The sequence below is a fragment of the Episyrphus balteatus genome, chromosome 1 (genome assembly GCF_945859705.1).
Source record: "Episyrphus balteatus chromosome 1, idEpiBalt1.1, whole genome shotgun sequence".
Taxonomy (NCBI): domain Eukaryota; kingdom Metazoa; phylum Arthropoda; class Insecta; order Diptera; family Syrphidae; genus Episyrphus; species Episyrphus balteatus.
Genome location: NC_079134.1, coordinates 2,419,514 through 2,438,408, shown reverse-complemented (window position 1 = coordinate 2,438,408; position 18,895 = coordinate 2,419,514). Strand labels below are relative to the sequence as shown.

The following is an 18,895-nucleotide window of genomic DNA, read 5'->3' as shown; positions in this document are numbered from 1 at the left end:
CGAAATCTTGAACGAAAAATTTCGTTTAGCTTTTCATTTTTCAGTACGCAGCTCACTCATTTGTCACTTACTTTATATCGCCCTGTGCATTTTTCTTGACTCCACCAGCAGTGTTGACGAGTTTTTCACTTTTAATTCATTTATCTCTTGTGTTTTCTTGATTTTAAATTAATTTAGAATTTTTTTATTTTGACTTTGACAGAATACTCGATGATATTTTTTCGTTAGCATTTTCGTTGTCAACTTTGGAGATTTGAAAATTTTTCGTTTCGCTTCAGCAGCATACTAATCTTAAAGCCTAGTACGCAGCTGAAACGAAACGAAATTTTCCATACAAATTTCGCTAACGAACTCTTGAACGAAATTAAATTTGTTTTTTTTTTGCTTTAAAACTTATTTTCCAATGTTTTTCTTGAATTTTTTTATTTGTATTTTTATTATTTTTACTTTGCTATAATACCCGATGGTATTTTTGGAGAGTTTTCACTTATTTGCCTTACTTTAATTTTTACTGTGCTCTTTTCTTGACTTCAAGAGCAGTGTTGACGGGTTCATTTATTTCTTGTGCTAAAAATTATTTTCGGTTGATTTTTCTTAATTTTAAATTAATTTATGGAATTTTTTTTTATTTTGACTTTGGAGTTTGGAGACTTGAAAATTTTTCGTTTCGCTTCAGCTGCGTACAAGGCTTAAATACCTCACTCTGCATTATGAGATACGTACTAATCCACTTAGAAAAAAACTCAAATCCTGAAAAATCAAGATTTCTCGCGGAACTGTTCTTCCATTCTTATGTTATGGTTTTGTTAGGTTAGGTAAGGTTAGGTTTCATTAGATATATTAGTTCAGTTTAGTTTAGGCTAGTTAAGGGACCAATCCTCGTATTTCTTCAAGAAGGTGTGCTGTCGTAGTACCCTATAAGTCGAAAATGCTTCCCGGGAACTACAACCGAGAGCGTTTCAAATCATGTATCAGTCTTTAGGAACAATCTCAGATTAATCACTGGGCTCCTCACGGGCCACTGTAAGTTAAAAAGGCACCTACATATTTTGGGCTTATTAAATAGTACATGTAGATTCTGTAGCGAAAAAGAAGAAACACCAGATCACATCCTGGGTAGTTGCAATGCACTAATACACCAAAGAATAAAACACATGGGTCGCTACCAAGTCGAAGAGGATAAAATGCACTCTTTGAAAATACCCCAAATAAATCAATTTCATGAAAGAAATTAGGTTAGAGGAGCTATAAAATGGGGTACTAACTCATATACCTTAAAAGGGGGTACAATAGATCTTACAGGTCGCAGTACATCTTACACCCCAAATATCAATCAAATAGTCAATCAAATCAAAATAGTACCCTATGTCTCGTGGAACAGTTCTTCCTTCTGAGAAGGTCATTTGAATAGGTGCGGAAATTGCTCCAGTTCTGTTCGCTTGCTAGCATTTTTTCAAAACAGTAGGGGTATTCACGATCCGGTGTAACAAAAAAGTGTAAAAATGCAAAATTTTGTTTTCTACTACTACAACTACAATAGACAAATTTTACACCATTGTATTTTATTTTTGCAATAGGGTTGGGGTATAGCAAAAGTGTAAAAGTGTAAAAAAAATTTAGTCTGTATATTTGGTTGTTTTATTTTAAGAAAATGTTACACTTTTGCACTTTTACAACGATACAAGACCATTTGCATCGAATCGTGAATACCCCTAGTCATTGACTTAATATATATGGACTGCTAGAAGCATATTCAGGTTGGTTCCACTTGTTTCTTCGCAATACTAGCGCCCTAAAAAAAAAAGCGGAGAATAAGTCTAACATTTTTGACGAAGTGCGAAAGGAACAAATATAGAAAAACAGAGAAAGCACTACCTTTTAACGACAGATGTCATTCACTAAAAATTTCCTCTTTTCGCCGTCTAAGGTTATACCGCTAGTAGAGCTAGAAAGATGTGGAATCATTTTTTTTTTCAATTTTTGTATGTAAAAGTCAAACGACTAGCAGTCCATATATAGTAGGTCAATGCCCCTAGTGTTACACTGGTCAACAAAATTTGACTTTTTTTTGCCACAAGAACCAAAATATACTTTTCTAGTATTTTTTGGGGTGCTGAATCCGAATCTGAAGTCAGAAAAATTTGATTAGCCTCCGTTTTTGAAATATTACCGTTATAAAATGCTAAAAAACGTCATTTTGGCTGTTTTCGAGGTTCTGTTTTTATGTGGGCTAATTCATTATAAACAAATTTGTAACGGTTATTATAAGAACTAATATTCTACTTTCAAAACTGTTTAAATTTTCCCGATGTCTCTTTTATTGCTCGAGATATCTTAAGTTTCAGTTAATAAGCCAAAGAGAAACTAAACTTAATTTAAAGATTAAGTCACTGGTCACAGAATTTTTGCCACAAGAACCAAAATATACTTTTCTGAAGGTTTTTGGGTTGCTGAGCTCGAATCCGCAATCAGAAAAATTCTATTAGCCTCCGTTCTTGAAATATAACCGTTATAAAAAAAACCTTTATTTTGCATTTTATAACGGTAATATTTCAAGAACTAAGGCTAATAAAATTTTTCTGATTGCGGATTCGAGCTCAACAACCCAAAAACCTTCAGAAAAGTACATTTTGGTTCTTGTGGCAAAAAAAGTTTATTTTGGTTGGCCAGTGTTGTTTCTGATTCAAAGACCGCTATTTAAATTTTAAATATCTCGGGCAGTAAAGGAGATATCGGAAAGTTTTAAACATTTTTTGAAAGAATAAAATCAGTTCTTATAGCCACCGTTACAAATTTATTCATAATGTATTACCCCACATAAAAAAATAACCTCGAAAGCAGCCAAAATGATGTTTTTTGACATTTTCTAACGGTAATATTTAAAAAACGGAGGCCAATAACAATTTTCTGACTTCAGATTCGAGTTCAGCACATCAAAAACTACTAGAAAAGTATATTTTAGTTGCTGTGGCAAAAACCTTGTTGACCAGTGAAATCTGGGGTGATGATGCTGATGTTTCCCTCCAGTTCTCCTCTTTCAGTCTCTCATCGCCTACAGACCAATAAGGTATGTTGCGCATTCTTTTCTTGAGAGTCCCCGTATTGGCAGGCTGCATTGGAATTGCCTTAGACATGGAACGCTAAAAAAGTGAGACCGGCCGAAGCAGTAAAGTAAATATAATAAATACTTGTGGTACCAAGTGGCTTTTAAGCGAACACAACAAAGTGTCAGCTCTGGTTTAACTACCTTTACCTTTGGTCATAGAAAAATGTTTGGGTCTGAGATTTTTATATTCTAACTTAATTTAGATAGATAATATAAAAATATGATAATTATGTATGTAATAACTATTCAAATTTATTTATTAAATTTTTACAAATAATCCTTTTGTAGCATCACATAAATTCATAAACACAAATCGTATTCGACCAATTAAAGAAAATTCTTCAACTTCAACTTATATCTGCTGCTTCGAGATTATCACTTATGTCGTTTTTGATAACTTTCGATTTAGTTTGAACATCTAATTTAGCTGATTCTAATTTTAATTTATACCCATTAATTTCTGTATGAATTGAGGATAAATCTTCGATATCTTCAACAAATGTTTCAAAAGATTTCCACCATTCACCAAGATTATGTGGTGTTTCTAGATTCCTGCATTTACTAGTGACTGGTCTGTCGACGTGAAATGTTGTAATATCTTCTAGGATTTCATCTGTAGATGGTGATGTCGGTGGTTGAATTGTGTTTTTGTTTTTCTTAAACATTTTTATTATTTTAAAAGTTTTCTATTTATTAAAATTGTGTTGACGATTGCAAATTGTATTGAGAATAATGACAGATGGAACATCTGTCACAACTCGTATAAAAAAAAAAACAGCTAGATGGGCGCTCAAAAGAATCTGTCATTTTCAATTGCTGCGTTCAGAGGTTTAATAATAAAGCGCAAGTCACACTTATTTCTATAAAGGTTTGACCACACCGAAGGCCATGGTATAAAAAGACAAGGTATGATCATTAGAGCCGCCATCTTACAAAATGGGGTAATAGTGTTTTGACGTTTGGCATTTGGCAAAGTCAAAAGCAACAACAATTTCCAAGACAAATTTGTTTACAACAACAATTTCAATGGGCTGGGCTGTCAAAACCTTAAGTAGCCATCTTTTTTTCTTTCATTTGACAGTTCTCGATACTGAGTTTTTTCTAATGATCATACCTTCTCTTCTTATACCATGACCGAAGGCTACATGCGGTAGCGGTACGGGTAATTGTATGAAAAAAATTCCAAACTGGAACATCAAAATTCAGCTGTGGAAAGGAGATGGGGCGTTTTTGGGCCATGAGCGTACATTAATGAGACTAGTCTCAAAATGAAGCTGAAGGTTAGTATATTCAATCTATGATTTTTTTTTCAAATCGTAAGTCAGGGTCTTGAGATACAAGGCTCCAAAGTACGTTCTGATAACCCATACTTGTCCCTTTTATATGCAAATATCATGAGAACTACAAGTGGTTTATTGATGTTTTTGATGTCAAATGAAAGGTTGTTTTAGTGCCTTTTAAACAATATAAAATACATATTACACAAAACAAAGAAACGGCGAACTAATAAAGAAAAGTAAAAAGTTATTTAAAAAAATCGATTTTTGTTCAAAATATTTATTTATTTTCAATTTAAATATGCTTGCAATCAACACGCAGGAGTGTAGTTATAAAACTGTTTGAATTTTTTAGAATGCGGATTAGAAGCTTGTTTATTTGACCAAATTATGTAAGAGAGACACAAAAACTATAATTTCTTGTGATGAACTCTGGGCTACGCTCTTGTTTACATAAACTAGATTACAAAATAAATACATAGGTACTAAAGAAGATTTTCGATAAATCCACTCTTATCCCAGTTTTATTTAAAAATATGTTTCTTGGACCTTTTTGAAACTATAATAAAGTGATTAGTTCTTTGAAATTAATTAAAATGGAATTAAATACAATAAACCAGTGTTCTAATAAAATTGTTCTTTACAATAACAACATCTTATTCGTTCCTTTTCTATAAGTGATCTCCCAAGTTTTTTGGAAAGTGTATTAGCCGATTGGTTTTCCCCATATAACATAATTTGGTCAGATAAACAAGCTTCTAAACCGGTTCTAATCGCATTCTACAAAATTAAAACAGTTTAATAACTACACATGCATACGTGTCGATTGCAAGCATATTTAATTTGAAAATAAATGCCATTAATTTCGAACATCAATCGATTTTCTTTCTTCGTTTTGTGTAATATGTATTTTATATTGTTTAAAAGGTTAGTCTTTAACTACATAGTACTTAACAACCTTTCATTTGACATCAAAAACATCAATATATCTCTTGTAGCTCTCATGATATTTGCATGTAAAAGGGACAAGTAAGGGTTATTAGAACGAACTTTGGAGCCTTGCATCTCAAGACCTTGACTTACGATTTGAAAAAAAAATTCATAGATTGAATATACTAACCTCCTGCTACATTTTGAGACTAGTCTCATTAATGTACGCTCATGGCCCAGGTCCCATATAATTTTGCCCCATCTCCTTTATTCATACAATTACCCGTACCGCTACCGCAAGTACCCTTTGGTGTTGTCTTGGTGTTGCCAAGTCTTTAAAGGTTCAAAATAAAAATCCTTCGTATAAAAAAGCCCTTTAAAGGCTAGAAGACCACACCGGAGGGTATATACGGTAGCGGGACGGGTAATTGTATGAAAACCACACGTGAATATTTCCAGATCGTTTTTTGTACAATTAGGAAACAGCCTATCAAAAATGAACACAATTAATGCCGGAGTTGCCCAAGAATCGAAGCTAGGACCATTCCTCTTTAATATTTACACATCCGATCAGCCACACCCTGAATTAGCTCAGAATCTCCTGTTTGCAGACGACTCTCTCACGTACGCGAAGTCTAACGGCCATATTATTCACTCTGGATTTAGTTTGGATTTAAGTTAATTTTAAATCCAATCCATTAAATCAGAATTTCATAAATCCAAGGATTTAATTTTTTGGTCATATTATTCACTCAAAAAAAATTATATGTTTATTCAATAAATTTTGTATAATTTGCATTTATCTTTATTTTTTCTTCACAAAATACGTGAAAAAACAACTGAACACTGTGAAAATTAATTTTACATCTGGATTTATAAAGTTAAACAGACCTCCAGAGAGCAGTTTAAATTTGTTTGGATTTAACGAGATTGGATTTAAAAAATTGGATTTAAGATTGGATTTAAGTAGTGAATATTATGGAATTGGATTTATTTTTGACATTTGACATTGTTTACATCCAGATGTATTTTTTAAACTAGTGAATAATATGGCCGTAAGTCACCCATTTTAGCCGCAAGGAAAGTGGAAGACGACTTTACGAGTTTTATAAGCGGTGGGGCTTCAAAATCAACACAGCCTAATGTGAACTGATATGCTTTAGACGACCAGCATCCCCAGGAAATCCTAGAATACGCTCAGCCAGGAACTGCAGGAACATCAAGATAAAGCCTTCCCGACGGAACACAAATTTCAGCAAAAAATAACGTCAAATATATGGGAATACAATTCGATGAGAAGAACCGATTCAACCCTCGCCTTTAATCGCATTCATCCACTTATGCGGAAAAGAAACGGACTCAGCCAAAAGACAAAGCTTCTCCTGTACAAGCAGCTCATAAGGCCTATCATCACCTACTGTTTTCCTATCTGGTTCACTGTGACAAAATTCCACCTAAACAAGTTAGCAATCCCGGAGAGGAAGATCTTAAGGATCTGTACATGTACAGGCATGCTCTACGACAAAATACGCAGGAAACACGTCAGCAACAAGAGACTGTATTAAGAATCAAAAATTATAAAACTCGACAAATATCTTATCCAATCGAGCAGAAGATGCCTATAGAACCTGAGCAACCATCCAAACCCAATAATAGGAAGAGTCATAAACCAGCCAAGACATCCTAACCAGCGGTACCTAGAAGCTAAGGAACTTTTGGATGAGGATTTGGTATCAACCAACGACGAAGAGAACATCCCCTTCTACGCTGATCCTGGATCAGCTCACTATCGTGGCTGAAAACCTCACCCCTCCCTAATCCAACCATTACAATGACAACCGGACTTGAACAACCTGAGTTAAGAAGCTGCCAGCAGAATTAATATTTAAAACAAACACAATTACAATTAGGTAATTGTAAATTTAGCTTATAAAAAAAAAAACAATGTAAAAACGTTAGGCCCCTTTTGTGCCAACATAATACTAATATAATCAATGTAAATTTTTAGATAACTAGCTTTAAGCAAATTGTATATACATACATAATTACTAATCAATAAAAATATCGTTAAATCGTGAATATTGATGTTCCAGATTGAAATTTTTTCATACAAGTACCCGTACCGCTACAGCAAATACCTTCCGGTGTGGTCAAGCCTTAATGCTATAATCAGTAAAAAAACCAAAACATAGAAGCAAAATTTTAAGCCCGGTAGTAGTTTTAGTAGTTTTTTTTGTATAAAAAAAGAGACTGGTCATTCGCTTTTTCATCGAAAAAGTATGCGGTAGTGGTATGGGTAATAATTATAATTATTCGGCCATTCCACCCGACAAACAAATTTGGTGTTATAAAGCTTTACAGATGCAATTGTTGCTTCTGTAAAGCATTATAGAAGCAAAATTGTTAGTAGGGCCATTTGCATTCTTAGGACATTTTCACGCTTATTATCCAGTGTATCTCGTTGAAGAAGCAATCTCTTTTCTTGAAACTTGGTAGGTCTTAAGGGCTCATTATAAAGTTGAAGTTCTAGAAGTTTCAAGAAAAACTAATCACAACAAAAACATTACTGTTAAAAAAAGAGCCAAGTTCTCATATGTTGAAATTATGCTGGCACAAAAAGTACTGAGATGTAAAAGTGTACCAAGTTCTAAAGTTTGGGTTCAAATTCGTATCAATAAAATTTTGATTGTTCTCTTGACAATTTTTCTTTTAATTTACGATTTTTAAAGTTATTTCAAAAATTGCCAAGTAAACAATCAAAATTTTATTGATACGAATTTGAACCCAAACTTTAGAACTTGGTACACTTTTACATCTCAGTACTTTTTGTGCCAGCATAATTTCAACATAGGAGAACTTGGCTCTTTTTTTAACAGTAATGTTTTTGTTGTGATTTCACTACTTTTTGCAAGGTAAGGCTGTAGAATTGAAAATCTCTATATTTAATGAAAATTCAGTGAAAATGGGCGGTTGCCCCCTGGCTAAAATTCTCAAATTTTAAATTTTTTCCTTTGTATAAACTACCAACTCTACCATTCTACCAAATTTCAAGATTCTAAGATAATCAGAAGTGCTCTATAAATTTGATGAAAATTTAGCGGAACTGGGCGGTTGCCACGCCCCCTGACCGAAATTCTCAAATTTAAAATTTTTTCCTTTGTATAAACTACCAACTCTACCATTCTACCAAATTTCAAGATTCTAAGATAATCAGAAGTGCTCTATAATATTTGATGAAAATTCAGCGGAAATGGGCGGATGCCACGCCCCCTGAATTGAAAATCTCAAATTTTCGATTTTTTCCTTTGTATACACCACAAGTCCTATCACCGTGTAAAATTTCAAGTTTCTACGATAACGGGAAGTTCTCCATAATTTTGATGATCTGTCAGTGAGTGAATCAGTCAGTCAGTCAGTCAGTCAGTCAGTTACGGTTTTTGAGATTTTCGAAGCCCTATATCTAAGAAACTACTCATCGTAGCAAGCTGAAATTTTGTGAGGAGTTTTGTTTTGACTAGCTTAACAAATGAAGCGAGTTTGAAATTTCTAGTATCTTTGGTGTGGAAGTTAGAGGGGGGTCGAAAATGGCCTGAGTTGTTTCCTGTAAATAAGGGTGTAGTGCCAAAGTTGCTAGAGAACTTGGCTGGGCACTACCGTGCCCCTTGATTCAAAATAGCTGAATTATTAACAGACAAAGACGGTAACGAAGAAGAGTTGTACGCGTCTTCTCTGTTACCGTTTTACCTGTGAATAATTTGGCAACGTTTAATTAGTTTTTCGTGAAACTTCTAGAACATCAACTTTATCATGAGTCCTTCAGATCTACCAAGTTTCAAGAAAAAAGATTGCTTCTTCAACGAGATAAACTGGAAACAAGGTCAACATGTCTTCTCCGTTACTTTGGAATGGTCGTAGGTATTGTATAAAAAAAATCCACATTTGGACGTTGACGTTCCGGTTTTTTTTCATAGAATTTATCCTTACCACCACCGCATACCAATCATGTGTGGCCAAGCCTTTAACTGCATTTTCAGCAGAAAAAAAGCAATAAAAATGAAACCTTGGACATTGATGAAATTAAATATTACATAGATAACAGAAACAAAAAATAGAAGATTTTATTAAATGTAAGCAAGCACCATTAAATTGTATAAACACAACGGCGCAAAATTTTAAACGATTTATTAAATTGCTAAAGCCATTGTAGTAAGTTACTAAGCCGTTTTTCTAAATGGCTTTAGCAATTTACTAAATCGTTTAAAATTTTGCTCTAGTCTGATTTTGACTTAGTAAATTCCTAAAATGGCTTAAGCATTTTACTTAATCGTTTAAAATTTTGCGCTTATTAAAAAAATAATAAATTACTAGTAGCGATTCTGAAAGTTCGGATCCGATAAGTACGCAATGCAATTGCAGGGATATTCTGTAACAATTTGGTAAACAAAAATTAATTTTTCGTTAAAAATATAAATCAAATTATGAACTTCAATAAAAAGTGTGGTCCATTTAATTGTTTTACATTCGATAAATTAAATTAGATAAATATACTTACTTTCAGGTTTGCACGAAATATGTTCTTTAATATATTGACAAGGGCACAAATATTTTGAGCAATGTCGACCAGGTTGAAATGGTGTAACATTTAAGTGTCCATTTAAAGCGTCGAAACCCCAACGTGAAGCATATCGTAGATATACTCGCCATCCGAATTCCTTTATTGTAAAATTAAAAATTGAATGTATTAAAAAAAAATAAATACAAAATAAGCGTAAGTGCATAGAAAAAGAAACAATTTAAATTTGAAATGCATATGCGTTTTTATTTAATTTATGCCACTAAAAAATAATTTCTAAAACAAAACAAAAGGAGACGAAATTTTTCATAATAATTAACTTTAAGTACATTAAATTTTTGTTTTCTTATATTTTTGTTTAAGTTACAGCCAACATCCTAAACAATTTATGCCACAACATTGATTTCTTTGGTTTTGAATTTTAATCTTGTTTCGTAGGACCTCTTCTTCGTATTGGCATGGACATATGGAGGATTGCAGATGCCGTGGGGTTTCGTGAACTCCTGCTTCTTGCACTGTCCAATCCAAACGTCTTCTAAGGAAGTCTTTACCCCATCGTTGCAAATAGCTGAGGTATATTTCTTGTGCAATTGCCTGCATAGGTTAATAATACAAAAAAAAATGTACAAAGAGATTATTTGAATGTTTAGTAAAACTAAAGAAAAATAATACAAGCAATAGCTTAAATGATACTTTCTAGCTTTTATGTCAATATTCATATCAGTACTTTATATTTCGTCTACTGCATAGCGATTTTAAGAAAAAGTTGTAGTTTTTTTTTTTAATAAATAAGGCCAGTATAAATATCGCATCGCTGCTTAAGAAAATGATGGAACCTTAATGTTCCGTGTCTATAAGTAATCTGTAGAAAACGATAGAGAGCTACGATTCAAATCCTAGGTCCAAAATTGCAAAGCGTTAAAAATAAAATTGCAACAAGGAAGAAAAAGAGTGGAGACTTCTTTAACATTATACAGTATTGGGGTATGGCGTATGGTTAACTTGAAATGCGTTACCGCTAGTTAAAATTTGAATTGAAAGTCAACTTGTGCCTGATAACAGATCGTTATTTGATATTTCTGTGTGGTCGGCATATTAACATAAAAAAGTAAACAAACAAAAATTAGATATTATGACCTATACCTATATTTTTTTGAGTGATGGAATTATGCTGCGCATATTTAAAAGATAGTTTTCAATACTGAATTATAAAAACATCTTTTTTTATTAAAGCTTAAATTATGTACAAAATGGTTTTAATAGTTTCGGAATTAAATTTCGGAATGTTTTTGATATCATTTGATACAGTCAGATATCATCAACATACTCCTCTACTTTAAGGCCCAATTTATTCACTCTCCATTAAATTTAAAGTCTCCATTAAAAATTGAAAATCTGTCAAATCGCATACGAATTTTAAAATTTCCCATTTTAAATGGCGATTTTAAATTTAATGGAGAGTGAATAAATTGGGTCTAAGTGCGGTTTAAAAAGCCCATAGAGGGATTCCGGAGAAAATAACCTGCTATATACTCGTAGGGTGAAATTTTGCTTCCGAATGAATCATATAAAATATTTTAAAAATAACAGAGATTTAGCGGCAATTTTTAGTCGAAATTTTCCATAGAAAGAAAATTAAACGTACACCACTGAAAGCGCCCGATCAACACTGGTCGGCAACAAAAATAGAGCTTGAACCAAACTCTACTTTTCTTAATGACTTTTGTGTGTTGAGTCCAAATCCGAAGTCAAAATTTCACTAACACGTCAAGTTTTTGAAATACTTGAATACTAACAGGTCAAAAACGCATTTTTTTGGGACATTTGACGTCGAACTACATCACCTTTAAGTTATTTTTTTGCAAAACTACTTATGCAATCTCAAAAAGTATTGAAAACTAATTCCCTTCAATGCAAAATAATGTTTCAAAAAGTGATTTCAAGAATCTAACGAAACTCAAAACGCGTTTAGCTTAGAATGTGGAAAAAATTCGTCGAAAAACAATTTTTAAAAACTCCACGAAATGTTCTTGGAAAATGTCTAAACAAGCTAAATTAACAGAAAAACGCTATGCAGTGAAGTGAGTGATAAAAAATATTCATAGTGCTAAAAATCCAATCATCTGTTGATTCTCACCTGTTTCCTTGACAATCTCATTGGATTGCTTCCTTGAATCACAATATCATTTACATCCAAATCAAGCTTTGCTTCCCATCCAGCTTGAAGGTTATGTCCATTTTGTTCAGTATGTTCCAAGAAACTATTCAAAAACTCTACACATTGTGTCGAATCAAAATACAAGAAACACAAATTAACTTTGTGACATGATATTTTTCCTCTATCATCAAGAACCAGAATGATTTTGTGTTTTATCAGCTGTTTATTAACTCGTGCCAGGCATTTTTCTAAGCCACGTGACAATCGTAGTTTCATCCACATGCACAAGAAGATAGCTGCAGCATTCAAAAATAACCAAGCAACTCCCAGAGAGAATAAAGCTACTCCCTGGAGGCCTGAGAATAACATGGTCAAGAGGACACAAAATGCAAAAAGAATCCAACACACAAGAATGCGTTTGTAACAAATGTTGTACAGTGTAAATCGATAGTCGTTAACAAGTGTTTCCATCGCGTTTACATATTCCTCAACGGTTAGCTAGAAAAAAAAGAGAAAACTTAACGGTTTTATCTGAAACAAATTAGAGGTTCAATGGCTTACAGTCAGTCCTTGCGCCATTAATTCCTCTGGCACCAGTTCTGGGCGGAAAATTGCTGGAGTGACCCAAGGCCATTTTGTATTACATGGAAGCAATGTTACTATAACATCCCCGTTCGCTAAAAAAGTGGTTAAAATGCAGTTTAATTATGGTTTAACATTTTAAAAGTTTTGGTTTTTACCAAATCCTTCGCGAATTGTGCCTGTTGAAAGTTCAATGGTTCGCATTGTGGAACCAATTGGAACTGAAACATCATGTTTGGGTACTGTTGGTGATGTTGCATTATTTGAGGTGGTTTTGTTTGTATTTGTGATGTTAGTAAGGGGAACCGGTTTTTCCGGTGTTGTGGAAGATGTATGACTTAAATTGACGTGTGTACTTTCGGTAGTTAAAACAGCAGGTGTGATGCTTGCTGATATAGTGGGCGGGCTCTGAAATTAAAAACAACATTTTTAATTCTGTAGATTCATGAATGTTGAAAAAGAAAAGAAAAGCTGGAGTAATGAATTTACAACTATCAACCATTCCTGTGTACATGAATTAAGTTTGCAAGATAGGTGGGAAGGATACCTTTAAAATTGTGCCTAGTCCGAGCAACGGTGTAAATGACAGGCACTTTCACATGACAGTGATAATAATGTAAACGCAAAAAAACCGAGGAGATTTTCCATAGTGCTTATCATACGCCAGAAACTTTAGGAAGTTTGTGGCGGAGTTATTAGAGGCTCTTCTTATCAATAAAGCAAACTTATCGCACCACTCGTCGAAAAAGCAGAACAACGACTGCCCAACCAACTCAATTTTAATAGTCCCAGCGTCAGTTTTTTAGTGCGAATTTAGCTCTGGAGTTAACCAGTGATAAGTTTAGACCTCGAAGTAAATTAACCCAAAGTTAACTTAGGATTACTAACTTTATTTTTGAGTTGTCAGAAACCTCCTCACAATAGTGGCGATACTGTAAAAGGTGTATTCTGATGATATTGGTTCAGATAGAGAAAGTATTGTTGTATTGTTGTTTTTAACATAAAGCCTAAATTTTGTTTTTCTTATGACAAAACCATTATTGGACTTACAAATAAGGTAAAAAACAAAAATAAGCACTTGTTCACTGTGGCGTATACTTATTTTTTTTTTAACCAAGGACTCACATACATATATATTATTTAACTTTTTGTTTTTCAACATCGATATATTTTTAGGAGGCAAATAGGCCCTCGATATCGATGTAAAACCAAATGCGTTATAATTTGAATTTAAAAGAAGAAAAACAAAAAGGTAAAAAAAAACAAGGACTTATGTTTCTTTTCACAAATTACAAATTGTATCGAAATGTAAGATATTTTTTTCCAAAACGTTCCTGTTGTCTTTGAACCGTTAATAAAAAATGTTTGGAAACGTTGCCTCAGAGCAAACCATCTACATTACAAAATTGAAAATATTTAAATTTTGAAAACAAATATTGGGGTTTATTCATGAACACTGTTTAAGTTACTTTGAAGAAAAACTTAAGTGTATCCTATTTGAATAACATTATGGATAAACTCCAGGTTAAGTAAGACAACAACAACAAATTAATATGAACCATTGTCTAAACCACATCATATTTAGGCCGTGTGTGAATTGCGTTAAATATTTAACCCCTGTTAAATTTTTGACACTATTGAGGTGAATAAAAAATTGTCATCTATTAAAAATTTAATGGGCTCTGGGACCTGGTTAAATTAAAGTTAAATTTTTTTTGCAGATGGTTTTGTTTAGTTTTTTTTCTTTTTATTAAAAAGTATCATGGCAGAAAAAGGCGGAGAAAAATATTAAAAAGGAAGCCATACAGCTGAAAATTTTTTTATTAACCTCAATAGTTGCAAAAATTTAACAGGGGTTAACTATTTAACGCAATTCACACACGGCCTTAAGGCTAGGCGCACACATGCGATTTTGATCGCGCGATTATTCAGTCGCAAATTAGATGACAAGAATTTCGATGACTGTGGAAACAATTAATTTTTTTATTAACCTCAATAGTGTCAAAAATTTAACAGGGGTTAACTATTTAACGCAATTCACACACGGCCTTAAGGCTAGGCGCACACATGCGATTTTGATCGCGCGATTATTCAGTCGCAAATTAGATGACAAGAATTTCGATGACTGTGGAAACAATTTTCAAATTTTTTTATTAACCTCAATAGTGTCAAAAATTTAACAGGGGTTAACTATTTAACGCAATTCACACACGGAATTAAGGCTAGGCGCACACATGCGATTTTGAAAGCGCGATTATTCAGTCGCAAATAAGATGACAAGAATTTCGATGACTGTGGAAACAATTTTCAAATTTTTAATCGCGGAAAGCATGTGTGTTCACAGGCATTAAAATCCTTGTGATCCATTTTTGAGACTGAATAATCGCGCGACTAAAATCGTATGTGTGCGCTTAGCCTAATAGTTGAAAATTAATAGGGGGGTTCACATTGACCAACTTACCGGACAGACCGATTGTCATTTGGCCTGATGGCGGAATTATATTTTTCGTTCACACTCATCAGACAATTTTCATCAAAACCCATTTTTCAGCTTATTTTTAATGTATCTTTTGTATATTCTGCTCTCCAATTAAAGAGAATGGATTATCACTGTCTGCCGGACAGACATGTCGTTCAATTGACTAACTTGTCCGTCCGACCACCAAAAAATCAAATTTTTTTGAAAACCATCCGGCAAACCGGACAGTCCGTCGGATGGGTGTTCACATTATCAAAACAGCATCAGATCAGACCAAATGGTGGCTGGTCTGTCCGGTAAGTTAGTCAATGTGAACCCCCCTAATAAATAAAAATTGAGTGGTTAATTAATCAGGATAACGATATATCAAGATAAAAGCGTACTATATTTATAAATCTAATCTGAATGAAACGCAAAGAACAAATCAATTCATTTACATTATTTTTATATTAAAATATAAAAATCGAACGACCTTGAAAATGTTTAAAAAGTCTGTGTTTGCCTTTTATGTTTTGTTTTATTTATTTTACTTCTTGTCAATAAAAACGTGCCAAACATAATTGATTTTTTTATTTATTACGTATAGGTATGACAAAACCTGTACGCTTGAAATTCGTTTAATATACCACAGACAAATTTACTTAATTACAAAAAAAAATATATAAAATCTAATTTTTCAATAATATTAACAAAGGTTTTGAGTGAACGATTTTTTTTTTTCACTTTATAAGTATTCAACTACCTTGTATGTCACAGTTAATGAGAATATTAATAAAATTAATATAAATTTAAATTTTTTTTAATTTTTTGAATAGGAACAATATTTGCACGTTAAAAGCGAGGATCGGAGTCTAGTCATAACCATATAAAATAATTATGTACTCAGAGAAAAAGGCCACCTACAATTTTTTTGGGAAAATGCCTTCCGTCTTAAATTAAGCGGGAATCCCTTTAATTTAACATGAATATTTTCTTGTTATGATAAAAATAATAAGACTTTCATAAGAAGACATCTTGGCAAAAAAATATACCTACAGAAATCCTCTTAATTTTAGGTGGCCCATTTTCTCTGTGTAGATATGTAGGATCGTCCTCCGTGTTCTTGCTAAGCAGTTTAGTTTCCGTAAGCGATTACATTTTAAGCAACTTAAATTATTTCCAAGTCAACACTTTTGTATCCAAATTTTGTAAAAACCAATTAAATTAAAAAAAAAGTAAAATCTCCTAAAATAAAAGAAGATGCAGGAACATAATGTAAGACTGAAAGAAATATCATTCCATTTTTTGTAATTGGAAGAGGATAAGGCCTAAATTTTGAACATTTTGTTAGGAGTGAAAAAGCTGCTACTGCTAACCTAGTGTATCTAAAATTCGACTCTTAAGGCTAGGCCACACCGGAGGGTATATGCGGTAGCGGTACGGGTACTTGTATAAAGGCTTGGCCACACTGGAGGGTATGCGGTAGCGGTACGGGTAGCGGTGAGGGTACTTGTATGAACAAAATTCTAAACTGACACATCAACGTTCAGGTGTTGAATTTTTTTAGTACAAATATCGTTACCGCTATACCGCATACCCTCCGGTGTGGCCAAGCCTTAAAAAAAATTCCAAACTGACACATCAACGTTCAGATGTGGAATTTTTTTAATACAAATATCGTTACTGCTACCGCATACCCTCCGGTGTGGCAAACCCCTTTATGCCGTCTTCGGCGAGTGTATTTATCAGCCGCTGAAAAACATGTTTAACTTCTTCAACTTTCAACTTATTTTTTGTGGCCTTATCATAAATACGAAGTTACCTATGATCCCCTCGATATCGAGATCATAACAGCGCCGAATTAAAGGAAGAAGACAAATCACAACTACGAAACTTTAAGACAAAGTTTAAAAAAATTGGATGAGAGCAATCAATTTGAGCAGTAAATAAACGTGATTCAACTTACTAACGAGGATTTATTAGCCTGAAGTACATTTATTAAATACAATAAAAACAGCAATTACTTAAAAGCCATCTATGTACCTATCCATGCGCTTTCATTTCTATTTTGCGAACACTTTGAAAAGTAACTTTTTTTCCCTAGCAGTTTCATTCACAACAACAATCACGCACGTGACAAGCGTGGAAATTGTTTCAAAATAGCTATTTAATTGTCTTATTCTCAAACATAGATAAGAGAAAAATATATAAAGCAATTCCTAATTAGATAGAGCTTCAGATTCAAACCCCCCACAAGGTGTGTTTGCTTACGTCTAAAAGATATCAATACTTCATCACTGAAGCGTACCATAATATCGAGTATCAACAATTTTTTCAATAAGAAAATAAATTTAACAACAGCAAACAAACTCATCAAATTCGATCCACATCACATGATGATGATGATCGGATTGGCAGTCAGGAGATGCTAATTAGCTAGTAACTTAATTTCATGTGAACCATACTACTTTTTAAATATTTTGACATTTTTTTTGGATCTCACAGAGTCTCAGTTGTTTACAAAACACTTTCTCTAAAGAGCGCAAACAAGAGACAGGTCACAAAACTCACATCAGTTAGGTAAAATTTGCTACCTTTTATTGAAATGGTGTGTGATTGTAACTTTTACCTGTACAGGAGATTTTGATCGTGTTTTCGAAGTTATCTGAGAAGCGGTTGCCGTCGTTGACGTTGTCATTGGAGCAGAAGAGGGAAATGGTAAACGTTGTCTCTCTTTCACTGCTGGCGTAGCTACATTTTTTTGTGATGGTGGTGGTGGAGATAACTTGTTTGCTTCCAGTGGTGATGTTTTTGTTGTTGTTGTTAAGTGTGTTTCTGTGCTGGCGATGGCGGGTTGTTCCCCCCCAAGTGCATTAGATAAATTATTTTCATTTATTTTATTTTTCACCTCTTCTGTTTCATCATCGAATTTCACCCATGTTCTTTTGGTACCCGTACCACTACTATCGACGACATCCGATAATGGACTATTGATTACCGATATGGGATCACTTCCTTCCGTTAACCGGATATCTCGATGACCATTTTGGTCATTTTGATTTTCACTCACTAGATCACTCATATTTCGTATTTACCAATTTATAAATTCTCGTTGGTATTTATTCACTAGGAAATATATTGATCCACTTAATTAGTGGTGTGTGTGTGCATACAGAGGTTATCTTATTTAAACAAATTAAATTTATTTTCTTTTGTTTTATTTAAAACGGAATTCCGATCCGATATAATTATACCGAATATACCACACCCAAACCGAAATCACAACTGTTTCAGTATTCGAAGCCCCGAATAGACTTTTCTTACTTGCCCAGGTGGTGTGTGGTGTATCTGTGAGTTGTTCTCTCACCGCGAATAACTTCGGTTCTGTTCTGAGCTTCTCATTCACAATTTAAAATGCCAGCTCATAGATGTGGTATGGAACACTGGAAGCCGTAACAATCGGATTAAGAAAAAAAAAAAAGAAATACCAACCGCAAACGATTTATTTACTATGCTGCACAGGTATGAATGTAAAATGATGGGAAACAGCAGCAACAGGGAGACACAATACAAAACGAACTTGAATTCTCTTAAGTTTACTTGTTTTATGTTTTGAAGAGAAGTCGTAAGCGTGAGTTTAATTGATTTCTGTGACCAAGCACCAAGGTGCGTATTGGTAGTTCGTAGGTACACTGCGGGTCATAGGTATTTGAATATGGTTAAAAGAATAATTGTTTTGCGCTTATGATGGTTGAGTTCAGTATATTTACATAAATATGTATTTTTATATGAGATATGAGCTATGAGAAAC

At 33.4% G+C, this 18,895-nt stretch overlaps 1 protein-coding gene across 2 annotated transcripts; it reads right to left on the bottom strand.

Moving 5' to 3' along the window:
• Positions 1-9,603: 9,603 nt before the first annotated feature.
• On the bottom strand, positions 9,604-18,583 carry LOC129905908 (uncharacterized). 2 transcript variants are annotated; one of them, XM_055981538.1, is made up of 6 exons: positions 17,714-18,583; positions 12,785-13,034; positions 12,606-12,721; positions 12,024-12,542; positions 9,866-10,025; positions 9,604-9,736 (listed from the first exon to the last, which is right to left on the bottom strand). In XM_055981538.1, the coding sequence occupies exons 1-6, from the start codon at positions 18,164-18,166 to the stop codon at positions 9,678-9,680; spliced, it is 1,557 nt and encodes a 518-aa protein (XP_055837513.1). In that variant the 5' UTR covers positions 18,167-18,583; the 3' UTR covers positions 9,604-9,677. The 2 variants fall into 2 exon arrangements, with proteins under 2 accessions (XP_055837513.1, XP_055837512.1); XM_055981537.1 differs by lacking the exons at positions 9,604-9,736; positions 9,866-10,025 and adding an exon at positions 10,112-10,480 and having other exon boundaries at positions 17,714-18,577.
• Positions 18,584-18,895: the final 312 nt, after the last annotated feature.